This window comes from Strongylocentrotus purpuratus, unplaced genomic scaffold (assembly GCF_000002235.5).
Source record: "Strongylocentrotus purpuratus isolate Spur 01 unplaced genomic scaffold, Spur_5.0 spur5_scaffold_4, whole genome shotgun sequence".
Taxonomy (NCBI): domain Eukaryota; kingdom Metazoa; phylum Echinodermata; class Echinoidea; order Camarodonta; family Strongylocentrotidae; genus Strongylocentrotus; species Strongylocentrotus purpuratus.
The window spans coordinates 3961591-3985159 of NW_022145610.1; the positions used below are offsets into that span (position 1 = coordinate 3961591).

The 23569-nt window shown below is 37.1% G+C and overlaps 1 protein-coding gene across 1 annotated transcript in view; it reads left to right on the plus strand.

Annotated features, from left to right (window-relative positions):
- The window catches only part of LOC754825 (large proline-rich protein BAG6), a 46898-nt gene extending 25211 nt beyond the window's left edge, over positions 1–21687 (plus strand). Inside the window, exons 21-24 of the mRNA XM_030997011.1 lie at positions 112–269; positions 1915–2127; positions 3582–3689; positions 20428–21687. Of these exons, the coding sequence (XP_030852871.1) occupies positions 112–269; positions 1915–2127; positions 3582–3689; positions 20428–20688 (740 nt within the window). The 3' untranslated portion in view covers positions 20689–21687. The remainder of the gene's footprint in view (positions 1–111; positions 270–1914; positions 2128–3581; positions 3690–20427) is intronic.
- The last annotated feature ends 1882 nt before the right edge of the window (positions 21688–23569 follow it).

Sequence of the window (23569 nt, forward strand, 5' to 3'; positions counted from 1 at the left end):
CTGCCAGACACTATTGAGTGCCTGACTGACATCTTTTTTCTGTGGAAATAACATACATAAAATGAGTTGTAAAGGTAACAATTTTCATCATTGCTTTTTAAATTTGTATAGTACCTCGAGCCGCCCAGGAGAGCGCGGCCAGAGTAGAAACAACAACCTCAAACCCAGTGCAATCTACCCCATCATCCGTTGCTATGCCAGTGGATAGCTGCAGCATGGCACGAGGCAGAGGTGGAGAGGAGGACAGGGAATCAGAGAGCAGTGATGAGGTTTGTAGTTTATCAGGAATATTATTTTAAAGCGGGACTGCACTACTTGTAGCTACTTGCACCCTCTATAGAGCAAACAATGCCTAAGCGGTACCCTGTTGGTCCCCCATGATCCTCTTTTTCTTATGTTGCTTTAGAGCTGATTTGATAACCACCTGTCAGTGACCACGCTGGGAGGTCTAATCCCTCCTGGCCAAACTAGTGCAGACAGGCTTTAAGTGCAAAATTGTTGACAGCATATGCCTCCCTGTCATTAATGATAATAAGAACAGCTACATTTCTTTTGCACACCCATCTTAGGGGATGCTCAAGGCACCTACAATGTAATATTATTACCCTGGTTATATCCCAGCCGCCCTAAGGAGCTAAAAGAATTCTAGGAATAATTCCTACCAGGTACCCATTTACCACACCAGGCTGCCCTAAGGAGCTAAAAGCAGTCTAGGAATAATTCCTACCAGGTACCCATTTACCACACCAGGCTGCCCTAAGGAGCTAAAAGCCGTCTAGGAATAATTCCTACCAGGTACCCATTTACCACACCAGGCTGCTCTAAGGAGCTAAAAGCAGTCTAGGTATAATTCCTACCAGGTACCCATTTACCACACCAGGCTGGAGAGTACCAAAGGACATAGGTACTCAGTCAAATTTCAAAGAATAAATGAATGGATAAGAATTTCTTATGTACTTATTACATTGTAGTTATACCAGTGACCTGTTCACAAAGCCTTTTTGCAATGACAAATGACAAAAATCGGTGACAAATCTCATTAGCTTATAACAAAAACTGTTATTTGTCACTGATGACAAGTTTTTTAAAATGAAACCCTGAAAGACTATAGTCATTGGTATTTATAAAGTTACTTTTCATTTTTTGAAATAAACAGGACAGAGGATACAGATAAGTGTTTTTCCAAAATGACATATTGCTAATTTCTATTTGTTTGAAAAAGATCACTCAAAGTGACCACTGACTGCACAGCCCCAAAACAGATCTTAATTGATTACTTTCATTGAGAGTAGACTTGAAATAATTTAGAGCTAGCAAAGGGAAACACTGAAGTGGGGTATAGATGGAGGTTGCAACTTGGCTGTCCATAAAATCAGCTGATTTCAAGAATGCAGTCAATTGGCTCGCTGCAAATGGGGAAAGTAGTAAAGATTATCTTACTCTGACATCAAGAAGTGTTGTGGTCTAGTGGATAAGTCACCCAACTGCAGATCACAAGGTACGCGGTTCCAGTCCTGCCGCAGCACTAATGTCCTTTGGCAAGACGTTAATCTACATTTGCCACTCTCCACCCGGGTGTTAAATGGGTACCCGGTAGGATGCAAAAGTTAAAGTGGTTAGATGGGCAAGTGTTCGCTTAAAAGACGCCTGGCTGGAATGCTCTCCAGTGAGAAATGTGCATACATTGTGTGCGGGTTTGCCTGAATCCGATGACCGGGTAATAATATATCTGTAAAGCGCTTGGAGACATCATCGATGTAGTAAGCGCTATATAAAAGCGGAATATCAAACATTTAAAAACGAGTGAAGGAATAGTTTCTTAGTGGGAACATGTTTGATCACATGAAGCACTAAACAAGAAATTGTCACTGTGGGATGTAGTCTGACATGTTTTGTCTTTATTTCTTTTTTTAGACGATGGAATTTGAGGATGCCATTGAAGTGCAGGAGCCAGCCAGAGCTGTGCAAGACCCCTCCCCTGGAGCAAGGAGCACAGCACCCACACAGCAGCCAGCTAGACCAGCAGCAATCCCTATAGGTGGGCCCACAGCCAGACCAATGAGGAGAAGCAGTCCAGCTGAAGCCCTGGCTATGGATGCTGATAATTGGCAAGCTCATGTTGATCCGGTAAGTCAACGTCTTGATCCCATTCTATGTTTGTATAATAATGATAATACACAATATTTATAAGGCGCTTAATAATGGTGTCTCTAAGCGCACCATATTCTGACTAAACAATTATTTACCAAAACTTATAATAAACAAACAACTTATACATCTTTATTCAATAAATCATGCATATATAATAATAAAAAATAAGATAAGAGTGAGATCAAACATACATACAAGAGGTCAAACATAGGATCAAACATAAGATCGAACAAACAAAAAAATAAGACGGTGTGCACCTCCTTTGACTGACTCACAACTGCAGAATATTGTTTATGAATTAAAAAGGTGAGTTTTCAGCAAGGACTTGAATTGGTCAAGAGAATGAATATTATGAAAGTGCGCTGGTAATTTATTCCAAAGGATGGGGGAATTTACTGAGAAAGCTCGATCGCCATATTTTGTAACGGTACAAGGTCCGAGGGTTAACTGCAGGGTTGATGATGATCGAAGAGGTCTTAAAGAACTAGAAGAACGTAAAGAAATCAAACCTGAAAGATATTTAGGGGCTTGGCCATGGAGAATTTTGTATGTGTGTTTGTCTATCTGTATGTCTGTCTCGAGCTCTCTCTGTCTCTCTGTCTCTCCCCCTCTCCCTCTCCCCCTCTCGTTCTCTCTGACTGCCTGTGTCTCTCGTTGTCTTATGAGGGGGACAAACAAGGAGCTGTTGTTTATGTGCTCAGTCCTTTTTTTTAAGTCCTATTTGTTCGGTGTTGATTTCTTTGTTTGTTTGTTTGTTTGAGTGTTTGCTTCTCTATCCAAAATAAGCAGAATTAGATATTTTAAAAAAGAGAAAAATGTGAAAAGAGACATAATACATTGGAACGTTTCTATGAAGGGTTGTATGACACTTGCTCCTACAGCAGTTTCTGACTGGTAATTTCCTAAGCTAACCAAATTCCTAACTTCAACCTGTCCCAGGAATATACCAAACTCTACCCAAAATCAAACCTTAACCCTATTCTTATGATGGAACTAAGCCCGTAGCAATTGTCACCAAAGCAAATGTCGGAGCACCATTAAAAAGAGCCCTATTATGACTAAGTCTCATTAGAAGAAGGTCATTTTGCTATTTACAATACTATATTCTTTTAGTACCGACATGTATAACAAAGTTCCCTATGATATCTTCTTTCCGTGGTCCTGAATACAAAACATCATTTCACTAATATGAGCTACTTTGTAGAGACCACAATGCTATAAGGGATTCAACCATGAAAAGTATTCCAAGTACCGTTGAAAATTGTTTCCCATTGAAACATGTATTACAGGAACTTGTATACAAAGATCCCTTGTTCATAAAGACCGCTTTGCTTGTCTCCCTTGAGCGGCCTTTATGTACAGGTTCACTGTATTGGCAGATTAGATTGATGAACCTATACATCATTGTTTCTGTCTTATCTCCCTTGCAGGAGTGGATACCCGTAATCACGCAGGACATCACTCGTCAAAGACGCCAGACCCCTCAGGCACCCCTCAGTGATGCCTATCTCACTGGCATGCCATCTAAGAGAATTAAGGTACGTACAATCAATCAGTCCTTCTATTACTTAATATTCAGGACAGCAATTTTATGAATATTTCACTTCACCCAAAGCAGTTTAGAGTGTCCTAAAGGTTAAAGGGCAATCCAACCCTTTTAATAAGTTCATTTGTATGGAAGCAGAAAAAAAATAGAGAAAATGAATGGTGAAAGTTAGAAATATATCGGACCAACAATAAGAAATGCTGCTTATAAGTATCGGCTTGCATGTAGATATACAGTAGGCTTACGGTTACACCATGTGAGATAGAGGGGAGGATTGGGGAGTCCTGAATGTCTGTAATCTTTCTTTGAGCTTATAGTTCTAAAGAGAACTATAGCGCCGGTTGGAGAGGAAGGGTAGTACGAGGGGCTCAACGTTTCAAACAGGTTGACTCTGCGTTGTTAGGACTATTATCCCTTACTGTACTGGGCTATTTTGAGCACCCTCTGACTATGATCTCGGCCGTCGAATGTCCAAACAAGATGGTATAATTATTTTTTTCCTATTATGCAAATTTTTGTCGTTATAGCCTAATTAATTATGCAAAATGCTAATTTTATGCATTTTACAGAAAACTCTACATATTTGTCCGTAGACTTGTGAAGAATCTTGAAAAATGTATTGAATAGATGTTCCCTTCATCTCAAATTCATGAGGTTTCATTATTTTTATGATATTTGAAAATGCATAGGTTAATTTGCATAAATTATGAATGAATTCATGAATATCAAATCTGGAACTATATTTAGGGAACTAGAATCATTACAAAAATTGTCAGACTCCACTTTTTGAATGTTGAAACTCATTATTCATATGAAACTTCTTTTCTAGCACAAATAGTTATTTGATGTAATTAATAATGATAATTTATGCAAATTTGATGCGATTTTCAACTATTTATTTCTTATGTATTTTATTGTTTTTTATTTCTTATTATATCTATTGTTTTAATTCTAATGTATTCTTTTGTTCTGGAATACATCAAGTTACTCCGAGAAACATATTAAAGCAATTTGATATCAATTCATATTAGTGCTGTAACATCACGGATATCTCCAATTCCGTTTAACCGCCTGTCAAAACCGGACGGTTTTCGGTTAAACGATTTATTTAAAAAAAAAAAAAAAATTAAAAAATAAAAAAATTTTTTTTTTTTTTTTTTTTTTTTTTTTTTAGCCGTGTGAAAAAGCTGGAAGGTGATTTAACTGAAGGCGCCGATTTGTGCTTGTGAACTAGTCACAAATAATAGTAACAATGTCGTTTTAGAATAATGTGTAAGATCATTAAAGTAAATTAAAAACAGTAGAGGACCTAGGATAGAACCTTGTGTTACACCATGTGTTAAACTTGGATGAATATATATTGAGATCTATTACAAAGATTACTTTCAAACCAAGATGACAGACAAATTGGAGTGTTTTTCTAGTTTCCAAGTGGTAAGTCATCACACCGATTACTGAGCTGGGAGACATTGCCAGGCATAGTGCCAGGTGGAGGGGCATAAATCGAAACTTTAAAAAAAAAAATTTTAAAAAAATAAATAAAATAAAATAAAAAAATTATTAAAAAAAAAAAAAAAAAAAAAAAAAAAAAAAAACGGGAAAACGAAACCGTCCAATTGAAAACGGAATCCGCCATGGGCGGTCGGATACCGGACGGTTAAACGTTTGACTACAGCACTAATTCATATCTTCACATTTCTGCTTGTACATGAATATATGCAATTATAGCACTTTTCTGATGACATGCGCATACTAATTGTTATGTAACACCTTACAGGTATATCCGATTTTGACGAAAATGGTATCAAAATGTGCGCAAGACTTGAGGGAAACATTTTGATTTTTTTTTTTTTTTTTAACTCATTGTATGTGTTGGAACATCACAGAGATATTACTGATTCAGCCAATTTGAAGCTTCTATATTTATAGTGATTATAACTTTCAAAGATCCATATCTTTCTTAAATTTTTGTCTGATTTGATTCTGATCAAAGTTTCATCTTCTGCTGCTCTTACTTTTTTCTTCTTTCTTGTTGTTTTGTTTGCTATTAAGGTTGTTGGATTTCCCTTTTCTTCCTCAGATTGGTAACAATTACATATATTTTCTTTTCCACTATTTCATAATATGAATTAAAAAAAACCTCTATGTACATGTATAGTACCTATAAATGAATTGCCAGTAGTGTGAATGAAAATTACAAACAAATATGATAAACAGATGCTTTATGATATAGGGAATTCTTAAAGTATGCAGAGAGATAAAGAAAGAGAGAGAAAGAGAGAGGGAGGGAGAGAATCATACAGTAAATCTATGGCCTGAAAACATTTTTGTAATTTGAACTGCTGCATGCATGTACATGTCCAGTGGATGTCCTTTAAATTTCATAGGCCCATCCAACCTTTTAGTACCTTTGTGATGACCTCATGACCTTTGCTCTTGTGACCTCTACTCTCAAAACCCAGCTAAAGACATGCTTAGACTCATTTTGCTTATAACCACTGTTTCCCAGTCTTTCCCAGGTGAATCAGGGATGGCATGTTAAGAAGTTTTTCAGTCTCACACATTGCCTTCAACTAGGCAACCAGGGGGTGCTTCACAAAGATCCCAAGTCAAACTTAACTCTAAGTTAAACTTAAACATTATGGAGAGCCATTTGTACATGTAGCATGAAAATAAAATACATTCAAAAGCCAAAATTCAATTATTTTAGACTTTTCATAAATTCCACATCAACATCATGAAATCTCCTTGATAGTAGAAAATATGAATGATTTGAATCAACATTTCATGCCTTTCAAAATAACTTATATAATAAAATATTTTCAAAGATGCTAAAGGCTTTCCATAATTGTTAAGTCCAACTTAAAAAAACTTTAAAAAACTTCAACTTGGGATATCTTTGTGAAACCACCCTCTAGATATTGGCACTCTACAAATTCCCGGATTGGATTGGATTGGATTGATTTTTTCAAGTGCACATTCTGAAAGAAAAGTTGAAGTTTACTGGGTGGCTGTGCTACACGTTAGGAGGTCATTATGTGAATACAATATTGGCTCTAAGCAAGACAGAGAGAGAGAGAGAGAGAGAAAGAGAAAAGAATAGTTTGTGTTTCTGCACCTGTTGCAGTTGATTTCTGAATCCTCAAAAGTGTGATTAAAATTGAATCCCCCATATTTCATTTCAATTTTTCAGAATCTTTCTCTCTCTCTCTCTCTCTCTGTGATAGCAAGCCCCTTTCCATCTTTAAAATATTCCCTTGATCCACACTTTAATGTTTTCCCTAATTTTGAGATATGACATCATAACCCTGTAAATCCTTACTACAACATGAAGCACACATTGATACATCACATGTCAACCAAAAATTTGATATTCATAGGCCTAAATTAAGCATCTCTAGACTATTTTGAATTGGAGGGGGGGGGGGGGGGAGGAGAGACTGAAAATTTACCAACGACCCCCAAAAAGGGGTGGTGGGAGTATGATTTTCTTTTAATTTGCCTCTTACGGCTTGTTCTCATACAAATTATGTGGATTGTAAACTGCAGAAGTTTACTGGTGTTTTTTTTACGTCCCCCCCCCCCCCCCCTTCACCTAGCAATGTCCCTTGTCAGAGTCATATGATTCCACTTGGTCTGTGTGCGCTGCAAGAAGCTCGAGGTACACATGCAGCCACCAAAGAATAGTACATGCAGAGTGGTAGAAGCAGTGTCTCATCACATTGAATGCACTATGCCACCTGTTATTTGTACAGTTGACTTCAGAGCTAAGTGGTGCCAGTCTTATATGTGGGTTCAATGTTGTGAAAACAAAATCATATATAATTGGGCATTGGCTATGTAAAAAGAAAGTGGATGAAAGAAATCTCTATAGCGTTGGAGATTGTTTTTTCTAGCTATAGAGTGGTTTCAGAAGCCACTTGGTTTGCATGCCCACTTACTATTATGTGTAGAGTCTATGGGGTTGGAAACAGGAGACCAGAACGTGTGAGGTGCTATACTTTAGGTAGTGAATGGTGGTTTTTGCTATGTCAGGATATTGCCGCTTTTCTTTGGGGGCACATTGAATCATTTCAAATATGTAGCCCTTACCAAAAAAAAAACATGGTACTACCATGGCACTAGTATTCTTTGGCAAGATATTAATCTAAATTTGCCACTCTCCACCCAGGTGTTAAATGGGTACTGGTAGGAAGAAATTCCTTGAATGCTGTGAGCGCGGAAATCGGGATAATAGTTGGAGCGCCTTGAGCACCATGCATGTGTATATGTGCGCTATATAAATATCCAATATCATTAGTACAGCACTACCGCGGTACTTGTACTACCATTATAGACAGTACTACAATGGCTCTATATATGTGGTATATCATATTATATACCTCACTTAAGAAATCCAGCCATCTGATTGGTCGAATTGCATTCATAAACTTCAACTGTTCCTGTAAAATTCTCGGTAACATGCTTAAAACATTTCAATATTTTTAATAACCATGGTTATTAAAAATAGTTGGTCAGCCTCCATGGTTACCCCATAGGTTTACATGTTAAAAAATGGTTTGAGCGATGGAGGATACCGTATGTGTGCGAAGGATTGGTCGGTAATTTCAATACAATTGAATCTCGATCGATCTTACCGACAATTTTATCTTGCATTGTTGACATGAAGACGAAAATAAACTTCCAAAAAAAAAAAACAACATCTGCCGATAGATCTTGATCTAAGTTCGTGCCAATATGCATTGCAAAAGTAAAAGAAGAGTCCGTATATGGAGCTTTTGCGAAGCATTCATCACACGCGAAGCCGGTTTCAATCCATCTAATGTATATATTGTACAAAACTGCCAAGCATGTTAACAACGCGCGATGGCCGAGAGGTCTGAGGCGCTGACTTTAGATACATCACCTTTTGTACGCAAGAGTTCGAATCTCATCTTCGACAAAAAAAAAAGTATTTTTTATTTTTTATTTTTTAGTCTATTTTTTTTCGGCATATAAAAGTATTAATGACTGCTTTAATATTCGAGAAATAGTTGTTTTTATACGCTCTCGGGAAGGTTACAATTGGGCTATTCCCCTCGGCACGCCTCGGGTAATAGCACAATTCTAACCTTCCCTTGAGCGTAATAAAACAACTATTTCTCTCAAAGCAGTCATTAATACTATAATAATTGTAATGGTACTTCCAGTTCCATGATAATTTGTTATAAGGGAGAGACAGTGGGAGACACTTTGAACCACCAAAGTAAGATTCCAGTTTTAGGACTTGTATGGGCACTACAGGTATGAATAAAGGGAAATCCTACCTTAAAGGTATTACAAAGTTTTGGGAAATTTGAAAATTGGGTGGATAGTGAATCTTTACAATTTTGATATATTTGGATGCCCCTGTGGATGTATTATAAGCACTAAAAAAATTAGCCCTAAAACACTTCTGTTTTCGATAAAAATTGAATATAAAAATTTACCGTTACTCCCGGTAAATTTTGATAAGTTTCAAATAGCGCCTATGGCCGTACAATGGTAGCTGCGACCATGAAAATCTCAGAATATGTAGTTGTGATATATAATTTCCAAACGGGAATAGCTAATCGGTCGATTTTAGTCAAGAAACATTGTTTCATAACTAAATTAATATCTTGACCTTGAGAGGGAGCTATACAACATAAAGAGTTTAGTATTTATAATTTCATAACTTTAGACTTGATTTCAATCGCGACAACGATCAATGGATATTACAGGAACGCATGTATCCTATATGTTAATTTGAACCAAATTCATGACCCCATACCAAAACTTTGTAATACCTTTAAAAAGCAGAAAAAATCTGAGAAGCAGACTGGTGGGAGTTTGATCAAAATCAGACTAAACATGAACAATTTATAAATATTTAAAAGTTTTAATCATTATTATATGTACGGTACATATGGGCAGTTCAAATTGGTTAAATCAGCAGTTTCACTGTGACAAATTGTCGGACAACTTTCCACTTTGTTCCAATACTCAAAATGAGTAAAGATATGTCAATTTTTTTCAAAATATATGACCTCGGAAAGTCTTTTGTTTAATAGAGAATCTTCTATAATATTGCTACCTACATTTTTTTTTTATCAGGGTCCTAAGGGAGAAGGCACTTTAAAGGTAATACAAAGTTTTGGGAAATTTTGAAAATTGGGTGGATAGTGATTCTTTACAATTTTGATATATTTGGATGCCCCTGTGGATGTATTATAAGCACTAGAAAATGTTGCCCCTAAACTACTACTGCTTTCGAGAAAAATTGAATATAAAAACTTACCGGTACTCCCGGTAAATTTTGATAAATTTCAAATAGCGCCTACGGCCGTACAATGGTAGCTGAGACCATGATAATTTCAGAATATGTAGTTGTGATATATAATTTCCGAACGGGAACAACTAATCGGTAGATTTTAGTCAAGAAACATCGTTTTATAGCTTAATTTATATCTTGACCTTGAGAGGGAGCTATACAACATAAAGAGTTTATTATTTACAATTTCATAACTTTAGACACGATTTTCAACCGCGACAACGATCACTGAATATTGTAGGACCGCATATGCATCTAATATGTTCATTTGGACCAAATTCATTACCCCCATACCAAAACTTTGTATTACCTTTAATAGGAGAAAACCAAAAATGTATGATATTTGTTTACACCACATGAAAACATCACAATCCTGTAACCAAATTCCCAATTTGCATAACTGTTTCATTATTGGTTTAATTTTTTTCAAACTTTTGCCATTCTGTTTCTCTTATTTTTATGCTTTCATGCAAATGAAATTATTACCAGGGTTGGATTGCCCTTTAAATTCTAATAAATCTTTTCTTAGAGTTCAGTTGTGCTGATTTATAGCTGTTTTGAAATAACAGAATATCTTGAATTCGCAAGAAAGTGATATCATTGTAATCCTACGTAGTTACGTACAGCACTTAAAGGCACATTTGACTACCAGTACTTTGTTTAGCCTATGATACCATTTACCAAAACTTGAGATGAGCTTTGATAAAAGCTATCACAAACTCCATCTTCTTGGCTTCATACAATTAACAGTTTTGTAATGCTAGATTCATTTTGGCATTCCATGTGTGCCTGCCAGCCTTCATCATTAACATTTATGCTTGAAAATCATGTGCAGGTTACATTATCATTTTAAGATATATATCGTCCGTTTGGAGGCAGAAGGGTGTTAACTCATATACTGGCCTTCCGGCTGTAAACACATGATACACAGATGAAATAGACTCCTGTATGCTACAGTATGCTCATAATTAGATTTTTTTCTCGAATATATTTGTGGGCTTTATATGCGGAGTAAAGTTAGTAAACACAGTCACTATTGAAATGTGCCTAGGACCGACAGCAATCGCATTTTCAAAATCTTGAAACTCACTCTTAAAAAATACTGCTTTATCCAAACATTATTCTCTCGAAAAGTCATGGAAGTTATATGTTTGCGCTTGAATATCATCTGTTTCATACAACTCCTTATCAATACCAAATGTTGAAATTCTATGACAAATTTACCCTCAGCCAATCAAATGCAATGATTTCAGTAGTTTATAACAATTAGCAATATAGTTTTATGAAACAGGGTCCAGAAGTGGGTAGAATGAATAATCTTAATTACTCTTCATTTATGCTATTTAATTGTAGTCCTGAATGTCTCAGAATAACATTTTGAAATGTGACCTTGATGTGACATACACGTACAATTTTTATTTTGGTGAGCTTATTGGTCCCTTTAAGGAACACTTTTAAAAGTTTGAAGGAAACCCAGTGCCCTCCAAATCTCCTTTTAATACCACCTGTTTCCATTCATCTAGTATTTATGACACAGTCCTTCACAATCAGAAGTGGAATCACTCAAATAAGAAGGAGAAATATATATATATTCCTTATGTTTCCCCCTCTACAATAAGTTATGCCTCCCCAAAGACTTTGTAACCTGCAAGGTTATATGATGTGGAATGCCAGCCACTGATTTGTTTTTCTACCATTCTGCAGTGTTTCTAGAAATTCTCTGAATTTAATCAAGGAGAAGTTTGACGTTTGTACAAAATTCATTGGTGACAACCATTGCTGCTGATCATAAAAAAGGATATAAGACTTCTCATGTTGTTCAGTTGTTTATCTTTTATGGAGCAAATGCTAAAATAAAAAGCTCCTACCAGTAGAGAAGCAATTTTGAACTGTTCCTTCTCTTTTTTTCAAGCAAAATTACGTTTAAAAACAACTAAAATAGGAATTTTCCTTCCTCCATTTAATAGGTCCCACATATTTGTTCATGTTCATTTGTTAAACACAAGTTGGAAATGTGGTACGATATATGAATTTGATGCAGTTAATTGCAATCGAGCCAAAACAGAAGAAGAAGAAGCTTGCTGGCTATAGCATTCCAAATCTTAATGATAAATGTAGCATGAAACAGAAATCCAAACTGGAGATTACTAAATTATTCATACAACATACATGAACCCTTACTAAGTTTAAAGTTCATGAAAACTTGATTGTCCCAATCTATGTTTTTTGAGAACGTGACATCTAAAAGTATTCCACGTAGGCCCTAAATCAACAAGTCAACCGTTCATTCTTGAGTAAGGAAAAGAAAAGGAAAAAAAAGGGGAAAAAAGGGGGTGTGAATAATTTATATGCTACCTCTACACTGCCGGAAGGGTTTGAGCCAATAGCCTTTTTAATCTGAATTAATATACATATGAACCACAAAAACAAAATAACCACCCATAGAAAAAAAGAGAAAGAAGAAATAAAGAATTCTTTTCAAGCAATAATAGTTGTATGATATAGACTGGAACAGGTTTGTTTTGTTCAAAGCCTTGTTCAAACTTTGTTTACGTTTCTTTTTACCATGTTCAGACGAGGTAAAATTTATTGGCTTATCGTATAGCTATATGATTCTTTTATAGTCAATATCATCTGTTTTAGAGCCAGATGGGTAACTATTAACTGAGTTAGTCTCTTCTTGCTCTGAACCCATGATATGATGAATTCCGGTAGCCTGAAGTCAGCTTTAGTGTTTGGGTCCAAGTTTAAGGGCTTTTTATTTTTTTACAGCCACCAAAGTGGGTCGTAAAGTTGGCAAAAGAAATTGAAGAACAACAATGAGTAATCCTCAAAAGGAAAATAAAATATCTCCAAGGCTTTGACATCCTACAATACATGTACTTGCATTCTCATGTTTGTCATCAGAATAATAGGTTGGGAGGTGAGAGATGCGTGATCGGTGCTATGATGTTGAACCATAGTGGGACAGTGTCTCCTTTTAGCTTTTAGTGGCGATTTGTGCGTTATCTTTTGATCCAGATTGCTAGGAATCACGCATTATACATGAGCAGAAAGATAAAAAATCACAGAAATTTTGACTTGGAATTTCCAATGCAAGTATGTTGAGCCGTCTTTAAATAAGAGTGTTTAAAGGTCCTGGGAGAGTCCACCCTGATAATAAGCTGGTATTAATATAAGCAACAACAATAATTTGAGAGAAACAAATTACGGAAAGATAGAGAAAACCCGTCATCGACTGGGGATAATCATATACATGTAATGTCATTTTTAAAGCTTCTACCAAACTTCAAGTTTGTGGGCAAGCTTTCATCCACTCCTGTAGAGTTTCTCAAGCTAAGTGATCAGTCATACGTTTTCTCAGTGCAGCCTGGTGTCTTGCAATCACTGGATCAAAGATAGGTGACAATACATGTAGGTACCCAGAGTCCCTGTTTAGTGGGGGTCTATTCGCTATTCATAAGGACTGCTATTCATAAGGTCCGCTATTCATAAGGACCGTTATTCATAACGTGTAAATTCCCATACTTCCTGGTCCGCTATTCATAATGGCAAAAGAGGGTCACTATTCATAAAGAAATAAGGTTCGTTAATCATAAGGACCGCTATTCATAACGTGAGATGAGGGTCGCTATTCATAATTCATATTAAGGGTCATTAATCATAAGGACCGCTATTCATAATATGAAATCAGGGTCGCTATTCATAATACGAAATAAGGTTCATTACTTATAAGGGTCGCTCTTCATAACACGGGAAGAGGGTCGCTATTCATAATACGAAATGAGGGTCGCTATTCATAATAGGAGAAGAGGGTCGCTATTCATAATAGGAGAAGAGGGTCGCTATTCATAATACGAAATGAGGGTCGCTATTCATAATAGGAGAAGAGGGTCGCTATTCATAATACGAAATGAGGATCGCTATTCATAATAGGAGAAGAGGGTCGCTATTCATAATAGGAGAAGAGGATCGCTATTCATAATACGAAATGAGGTTTGCTATTCATAATAGAAGAAGAGGGTCGCTATTCATAATAGGAGAAGAGGGTCGCTATTCATAATAAGAAATGAGGTTCGCTGTTCATAATAGGAGAAGAGGTTCGCTATTCATAATAGGAGAAGAGGTTCGCTATTCATAATAGGAGTAGAGGGTTGCTATTCATAATACGAAATGAGGGTCGCTATTCATAATAGGAGAAGAGGGTCGCTATTCATAATACGAAATGAGGGTCGCTATTCATAATAGGAGAAGAGAGTCGCTATTCATAAAACGAAATGAGATTCGCTATTCATAAAAGAAGAGGGTCGCTATTCATAATAGGAGAAGAGCTATTCATAATAGGAGTAGAGGGTTGCTATTCATAATACGAAATGAGGGGCGCTATTCATAATAGGAGAAGAGGGTCGCTATTCATAATAGGAGAAGAGTGTCGCTATTCATAATACGAAATGAGGTTCGCTATTCATAAAAGAAGAGGGTCGCTATTCATAATAGGAGAAGAGCTATTCATAATAGGAGTAGAGGGTTGCTATTCATAATACGAAATGAGGGGCGCTATTCATAATAGGAGAAGAGGGTCGCTATTCATAATAGGAGAAGAGTGTCGCTATTCATAATACGAAATGAGGGTCGCTATTCATAATAGGAGGAGAGGGTCGCTATTCATAATACGAAATGAGGGTCGCTATTCATAATAAGAGAAGAGGGTCGCTATTCATAATAGGAGAAGAGGATCGCTATTCATAATACGAAATGAGGTTCGCTATTCATAATAGGAGAAGAGGGTCGCTATTCATAATAGGAGAAGAGGGTCGCTATTCATAATACGAAATGAGGTTCGCTATTCATAATAGGAGAAGAGGGTCGCTATTCATAATAGGAGAAGAGGGTCGCTATTCATAATAGGAGTAGAGGTTCGCTGTTCATAATACGACTAGAGGTTCGCTATTCATAATACGAAATGAGGGTCGCTATTCATCATAGGACTAGCGGTTCGCTGTTCATAATAAGGAATGAGAGTCGCTATACATAATACGACTAGAGGTTCGCTATTCATAATACCAAATGAGGGTCGCTATTCATAATACGCTATAAGGGTTGCAATTCATTAAAAAAAAATGTAAATTAAATAAGCAATAAACATTAGTAGGCGAAATAATGGATAGGGGATACCCCACGGCTGTAGCGTAGGCGGGAGGGGGCCATATGGCCCCGAATATTTGCAGAAAACATTTATTGAAAACATATTGAAAACATTTCTGAACAAAAGAAGAGAAAAAGGCGTGCCCCCCCCCCCCCCCCCCCCCCCCCCCCCGTCCGACCATTCGGCCTACCCTCCCAGCAGTATTTCCGTGGTACAAGTACATATAACTGACAATTCTCGTCCAATTAGTTCATAGATGGCGTAGACTGTTTGTGTTTCACGGGGGGGGGGGGGGGGGGGGGGGGTGCGCGGTTGGGGGGTAGCAGTGTTGCCATCAAGGGGTTGATCTATCATGTCCCTTACCTTCAGCAAAGGATGGAAGCGACAAAAAGGGGGTTGTAGGCAGGAGCGTCGCTAGACCTTTTTCAGTTTCAGGGGGGGGGGGGGGGTGAAGAGGCCACCGAATACCGACAAAAATAGCTACCATTTATATATTAACATATATATATATATATATATATGTTAATGCCAATGTCCCAATGTCTACAAATTTAACCCTATAAATCCGGGGCCAGGGGCGAAATTATTTTCACCCCCCCCTTCCGGTGCGAAGCGCATAAGCTTTGACGTTCCATTAAAATATTAGAGAAAGAAGACGATTAGTTGTACCGTTCACTACTCTTAATCCTTGTCTGAATTCATTTTCCCCGTATAAGTGGCCCTTCAAAGCTTATTTTGATCCCTCCCCTGTTGTTTTCTAGAACTTCCATGATGACCTAGTACATTGTATAATGCTTTACTTGCAGATGGTTTACCTAGTAAGGCGCATGTGCTTGCTTGCATTGAGGTCAATTCAGGTCTTACATATTGATGAGCTGTTTGAAATTAACTAGGAGGTATGCGCGTATTGGGGAATGTGGCTTGCTGCTCTACTTTTTTTTTTAAACTTCCCACGACATGTAATGAGTGTTTAGTGTACATTATATGGGACGTACAGTGATAGATGGAAAGTTATTTCAGTATATTCGAAATGACTTTTAGGTAACTCCTTTTTCCTCCCACATCATCAACATTCATTCATTTCATTTCATCTACATTAGTTCATGAAATGCATTCGAAAAATGAAGAAAAAAAGAAACGAAAATAACCCGTTAAAGCGCGGAAGCTTTAACGTTTCATTAAAATATTAGACAAAGAAGACGATTCGGACGATTCGAGCGAATCTTAATCATTGTCTGAATTCTCAAAAATGTTTCTTTATCCGATAAAAACTCACACTTCGTAGGGGAAAAAAAATTACCGACTTAATACATCTCACCGACTTCAAACTTCTACATAAATATAGTATACGAAGATCGAGCAAGAATACCGACACAGCGGACCCGACACAGCAACAAAATTATCTATGCGTATCTTTCTTGCTCCCTCGACGTGGCGACTCCACCAAACATACCCTTCTCTCTCTTTCTCTTTAATCCCCTTTTTTCTTTTTCTCCTTTTCTTTCTTTTTCCTTCTTTTCCTTTCTTTCCTCTCATTCGTCTTTGTCTTTTTTCTCTTTCTTTCTTCTCTTCTCTTTCCTTTCTTTCCTTTCTTTTCCTTTTCTTTCCCTTTCCCTCTCCTTTTTCCCCTCCCCCTTTTCTCATTTTTCCCGACAGCAGCGCAATTTTACCGACAATATCTTGACAGGTGGGGTTGTCGCACCCCACACCCCCCTTAGCGACGCCCCTGGTTGTAGAGAGTTAGATTATATACAATATTCAAGCTTTTCGTAAATATATAATATTGCACGATTTTGTTTTTCTCCTCATAAGTAAGGAAGTAAGATTTTCAAGATTTAAAGTCAAATAAGATACGATTTTGCGACCGTAAAGCATTATGCAAACGGTGGCGTCCCCTTCATTATGTCTTTTTTTTAAAGTAGGCCTATATTTTCTTTTAAGCTTTGATAATTATATAAAAATACATCCCCCTAATCTAGCTAAAATATTTCCCCCGCTCCAGTGGTGACAAAAAAGGGAAAAATAACACACACATAATCCTATCGTAATTTGTCCCCCTTGTGCGACCCCCCCTCCCCTCAACTGATAGTCAAACTTAAGAAAATTTACTTTGGTGACAAGACCATATATATAATAAGGAAACCACCTCAGCCCCCCCCCCCCGAAAATAAATATTAAGGGGAGGTGAGCGTGAGGATGTTTCATGATTCAAATATTATTGATTTAAATTCTCAATTATGTTTACAACATTGGATAACAAATTTCATACCTACTTAAAAACAAGACAAATATTTAGGGCCATGTATCGCCTTGGGGGTGTCCTCCGTCCAATATTTCCATTTGTTATGAGCATTTTGGATATTGCTTAGGCCTATTTCATTTTATGAATAAAAACCCTCATCCCGTATTATGAATAGCGACCCTCTACTCCTATTAAGAATAGTGACCCTATTATGAATAGCGACCCTCATTTCGTATTATGAATAGCAACCCTCTACTCCTATTATGAATAGCTCTTCTCCTATTATGAATAGCGACCCTCTTCTCCTATTATGAATAGCGACCCTCTTCTCCTATTATGAATAGCGAACCTCATTTCGTATTATGAATAGCGACCCTCTTCTCCTGTTATGAATAGCGACCCTCTTCTCCTATTATGAATAGCGAACCTCATTTCGTATTATGAATAGCGACCCTCTTCTCCTATTATGAATAGCGACCCTCTTCTCCTATTATGAAAAGCGAACCTCATTTCGTATTATGAATAGCGACCCTCTTCTCCTATTATGAATAGCGACCCTCTTTTCATATTATGAATAGCAACCCTCGTTTCTTATTATGAATAGCGACCCTCATTATGTATTATGAATAGCAACGCTTTACTCCTATTATGAATAGCGACCCTTATTTCTTGTTATGAATAGCGACCCTCATTTCGTATTATGAATAGCGACCCTCTTCATCGATTATGAATAATGACCCTTATGAATAATGACCCTTATGAATAGCGACCCTCATTTTGCATTATGAGTAGCGACCCTCATTTCGTATTATGAATAGCGACCCTCATTTTGCATTATGAATAGCGACCCTCATTTCGTATTATGAATAGCGACCCTCATTTTGCATTATGAATAGCGACCCTCTTTCTGTGTTATGAATAACGACCCTTTTGTAATATTATGAATAGGGACCCTTATGAATAACGACCCCGATTTCGTATTATGAATAGCGACCCTCTTCTAATATTATGAATACCGACCCTCTTCTTTGATTATGAATAGCGGTCCTTATGAACAACGACCCTTATGAATAATGACCCTTTTCTCCAATTATGAAAAGCGGACCTTATGAATAGCGGTCCTTATGAACAGTGGACCTTATGAATAGCGAACCTTATGAATAGCGGTCCTTATGAATAGCGATATTTACCCGTTTAGTGTAGGGTTAATCCTCTTAATTCATATTGGCTCTTTCACTTTTCTTGACCAGAAGTTGCTTTGAAAGTCAATAATGAGGGCATCCTCCCATCCAATATTACAGTATGTCCTGTTTTGAGGGCGTGTTCAGCTTAAGCTGAATGGGATGGGTTGCTCAATCTGAGGGCTCTTTTGTGTTCTTTTAATCGCTCATTAAGAGTTCTGCCAGTTTCCAGTACATACAAATTGTTATAATCTGTGCAAGTAATTGTACACAATGCCTGTCTTTTCCTATCTAAGAATTTGGTCTTTTGGATGGACCATCCTACTTCTTAGTGTGTTCAGGCTTCTGGCAACACTAACATACTTGTCTTGGAAAGCTCGTTTCAAGCGAGAGGATATACATGTAGTGTTAACAAAAGGAAGGACTACTCTGTTGTTAACTTTTTTCTTTTCCTTGTGGGGGGGGGGGGAGGTCTTAGTTCTTATTCTGTCCTTCGCTCTTCTCTCATCCATGCTGGGCATCCACATGAAATGTAATAAGTGCCTTGTCAATAGTAGTAGTCCTTCCTTTCGTTATCACTATATCCTCTCGCTTGCAACAAGCATTCCATTTTAAACATTTCCATCTCACGGTATTAAACAGCTCACTTTACACAAGCAATTTTTTTCTCAATTTTCCTTTCAATTTATCAGCTTATTTCTCATTCAGTGGTGTTAAATTGCTTGCTTCAATTTTCAACAGAGTCATGTTCTTGCATATGCTATCAAACCGAAGCAGTCGGAAATGCATGAGCAGATGTTTTCTGGGTCTAAGTTTGTCATTTTGTATTTAGCATCATGCTGGGAGAAGTCAATAGGGTACAGGGTAAAGGTTGAGGGACTCCCAGAAAACAAGTCTCTTATGATCCACCTGCAGGTCTCTTGGCAACCGCAATCTAGGGTGTGTTCAAGCAATTTTTTGAAGCTAGAATCACAAATCAAAACGCGGTTACTGCGGGAGATCGTTCAAGCGGTTTTCCATCAACGCTGATTCTCGCTCATATCAAGTCCAGCCACTGCGGATCACACTGTGCAGTTTCACCCACAAAGTATAAGTCAACTTCGGCGCGTGCTTTCTGAATTATTTTACGGTTTAATGTCGGCCACAATATAAACTAATGCATCATAGAATCATGATTGAGATCTCCATTGCGTTCAAGCAATTTTTAGCATCACGTTACAAAACACATCTTTTTCAGCATTTCATGTTTGTGTTTTTGAAGCGTTTATTTTTACAACCAACAAAAAATCGCTTGAAATTGCTTGAACGCAACCGTGTTTCAAACTAAACGTCTTTGAAAACTGTGTTTCTCGGGTGAAAAAGTGTCGCTTGAACGCACCCTTAGTCCACTGCGTGGTCTGTTTCTGTGTGGCATGCCTGATCCCCTGTGCAAATAACACACCCTCAATGCTAAAACAGAGACAGTCCTTTTATTTTTTTTGATGGGTATATTTTCGGGGATCGTGTGATAAGTGGAGACTTCGCGCTCCGTGTGGGATGGGAAAAAAGACGATTGTATAAAAACATTTATGTAAAAATGGACGAAATCGAGACTACTGCAACCAGTTGTTGGGTAGCATCATTTTCTGTTGGATGCAGGAACCTTAAGTTCAGTTACATGCAAGATGCAATTTAGGCAAGACGAGTTTGAGTGGGTGACCGAGAGATACATTTGTAGAGAGATATATATATAGAAGAAAGAGAGAGAGAGAGAGATAATGAAATTTAAAAGTTTAATACTGCTTTCATAGACTGATTCTATCCTTTTTTCTTTGCTTTTTATGTTTCCAGCTATCCCAGGACAGGAAACCAGCCGTAGGTCACGACACTCGACCCCTGGTCTCAAACCTCCTACAGAGGGCGGTACGCTCAGTGGGAGCTAGTCCTGTCACCAGTGAGGAGCGCTTCGCAAACGATATCCAGACAAGCCCTGGACTATCGGAGGCGTGCGATGAGCAGATAAAGAGCGTCATCAGGCAACGTCTGCGACAGGACCCGGATTACGACGCCCAAAAGTTCCCTCATACGGAGGATTATTTCCACAAGAAGTGAACTGAGAGACTTTGAGATTCGATATAGACATTGGATCACGAGCACACCATGATGTAGCCAATTTGACTTTAAGTTCTTTGATCTAGTGCACATGGAGAATTACGTAAAGCGGTAATGTGATCGGTATATAATGATTATTATGTAATGGTTTTACTTCTCACTCAGATGCATTTTAACACATAAGACCCGGTACTATACTAGTAGAGGGTTCTTGGTCTAGTGGATAACAATATCTAATTTCCTTTGGCAAGACATTAACCAACATTTGCCTCTCTTCACCCAGGTATAGTTAGTGGGTATCTGGTCAATTCCTTTAATGCTTGCAATGCATGAGCACCTTATCATGGTAGTTTGGCTGAAGCCTGGGTAGTAAGAGTGCAGGGCTCTAAAGTTCATCACACACTATAAAATCCTCCTGTAATCCCCAAAAATGGTGATTCTAAATAATGATAAGAGTTCCAATGATAGGAACGTTAGTGTATTTATCTCTTCTACATATGTAGTCAGAATAAAAGCAGATTATCTTCAAATCGTAGACAATCGTGCACGACTGGTGTGACGTTACTTCAATTCTGAGCCGATTAGCCTTTCTCTTCCCCAAGGAAGCTTGAAATTCCATGAAATTTAGATTTTATTAACCATATAATTATTCAGATTCTCAGTCATTATGATTTTACATGTTTGAATGTTCATGTCAAAAATGCCATTGCAAATTCTTTCGAAATCGGATCGTAGTTTTGGAACAGTGCTGATGGTAAAATCTATCCCCCCCCCCCTTTTTTTTGTTTGAGGTGAGGGGACTGGGTTAAAAAGTTTTCACAGGTTTCACTAAGACACTTTTCTTCAATTTATGTGTATGTGTGACTGTTTTGGAATTGTTTGTTTGTGTGTTAAAATAAGTTGTAATGAGAAGACCGGTTGAAATCCAATTCACTGTGTTATCATCAAGTTGTTCAAGCCTTCAAAGCACTGTTTTTAAATGATAGATATGAACACACATTATACCCCAATCATTGAGATACTTGTAAAATGCAACACTTAAATGTTGCGGCAATAGGATTGAAACTATGTTTTTTTTAAAGTTATTATTTTGCAGTAAGGGTTACTAAATCCACAAAATACAAATTATTGAGATGCATATTGTACAAAGTTATACAAGCCATTTTGGGGGCACTTTCTTTAAAACTGTTTTAAGTAGCATTGCATAAAGAATTCTTTTTTTTTGGTATGCTTTTTATATATATGCTACGATGTACATGTATATGAATTTGATTTGGATTAAATTAATCAAATTTGTATGTATCTTATTTTAAAGAATAACAATTCTAGGGTAATGGTCTAACATTGAATGCATCAGGAATAGGATGTTTCCAGCATACTTGGTACAAAGGTCATTCCCAGGCCTTCTCATTCATTACTTTTAAATCATTTTATGTTACTTTAGACTTTATTTTATTGCTAAAAGGTAAAATGGAAATGTTGCAGTTGATCAGTCAATTCATTCAAGCTATATAAGAAGTATTAACCAACAAACTTCTCCTTCTTGATCTTGTTTTTCTTTAAAATGACACTGTTGTTGTTTTTTGTACTAATTTTGTCTCATTTCTTCAGTATGTTATGTATATGAATTACAAATACAGAAATAAAACTAAATTATAAGCTGAACCAAAATGAAGTTTTAAATATCGTTTAATGTAAATGAATGAGTGCATGAAAAAGTTATTATTATCATCAGTGGTGTAGCTAAGGGGTGATTGAAACCACCAGGGAAACATGCCCCACCACCCCTCCCCTCTCATCAAATTTTGAAAGTGGAAATATTGGAACATGAGGAAGAAAGAGAATTCTATTACAGATAGGGTGAGGGAAGGCATCTTGAAAAGAAGTTGATACACCCCTGTCACTTGATGCTCCTGTCTTTTTACATATTATCCATGTAAAGACAAAGATGATGAGTTTTTGGTTACCTTCTTCTTCTTCTCCTCCTCCTCCTCCTTCTTCTTCTTCTTCTTCTTCTTCTTCCTACTCTCCTACTTTTTCTTCTTCTTCTTCTTCTTCTTCTTCTTCTTCTTCTTCTTCTTCTTCTTCTTCTTCTTCTTCTTCTTCTTCTTCTTCTTCTTCTTCTTCTTCCATTTAGCCCTATCCCGGACTAAAGATTGCAAAGTGATGTTAGGAAGAGAAGGGTGATTAGATGCTTCATCAGGAGTGGTCCCTCTCTCTCTCTCTCCCTCTCTCTTTGCTGACTTCTATTCTTTGCATTTGATTTATCACTACCGTTATCTGCCTTTACATGAAATTGAATGTTTATATTGAATCGAATATTGTTTCTGCAATAACCCACAGTTTGGTTTATGCGACTTGGTTAATTGTAATCTCCCTATCCTGCCCATAGTGCAAACAATTACTTAACAGAAATATTCACTGATGGAATAAATGGGACCAAACATTGAAAAAAAAAGAGAAAAAAATAGTGCTGCCACTGCTGTCCCACTGTATCACTACCATAATCTAAAATCGGCGAGAAAAAAAAGATGGTGGACACTTTCTATCGTTCAAAAACCTTCATTAAAATATAGTGAAATGTATATCGATTAAACAAATATATATACTCTACCAACATAAACTATGATCAAGTTTTGAACTTTCATACGAGGATGGGCACATTAATTTAACCTTTAAAATGTCCGATTAAGAATATTCCAAAAATAGAGCAAGTGGTCATTTAATAGTTGATGAACAGTGTGCATCTGTAAGACATTCTGAGTGAGAAACCATGAGAAGGATTGAGCTGTATAATTAGTTTCGGGTCTGCATAGTTTTTGACAAGCACAATCAAGATACATCTCCTTTTCTTCCAAAATAATGGACGAGCCAAATGATA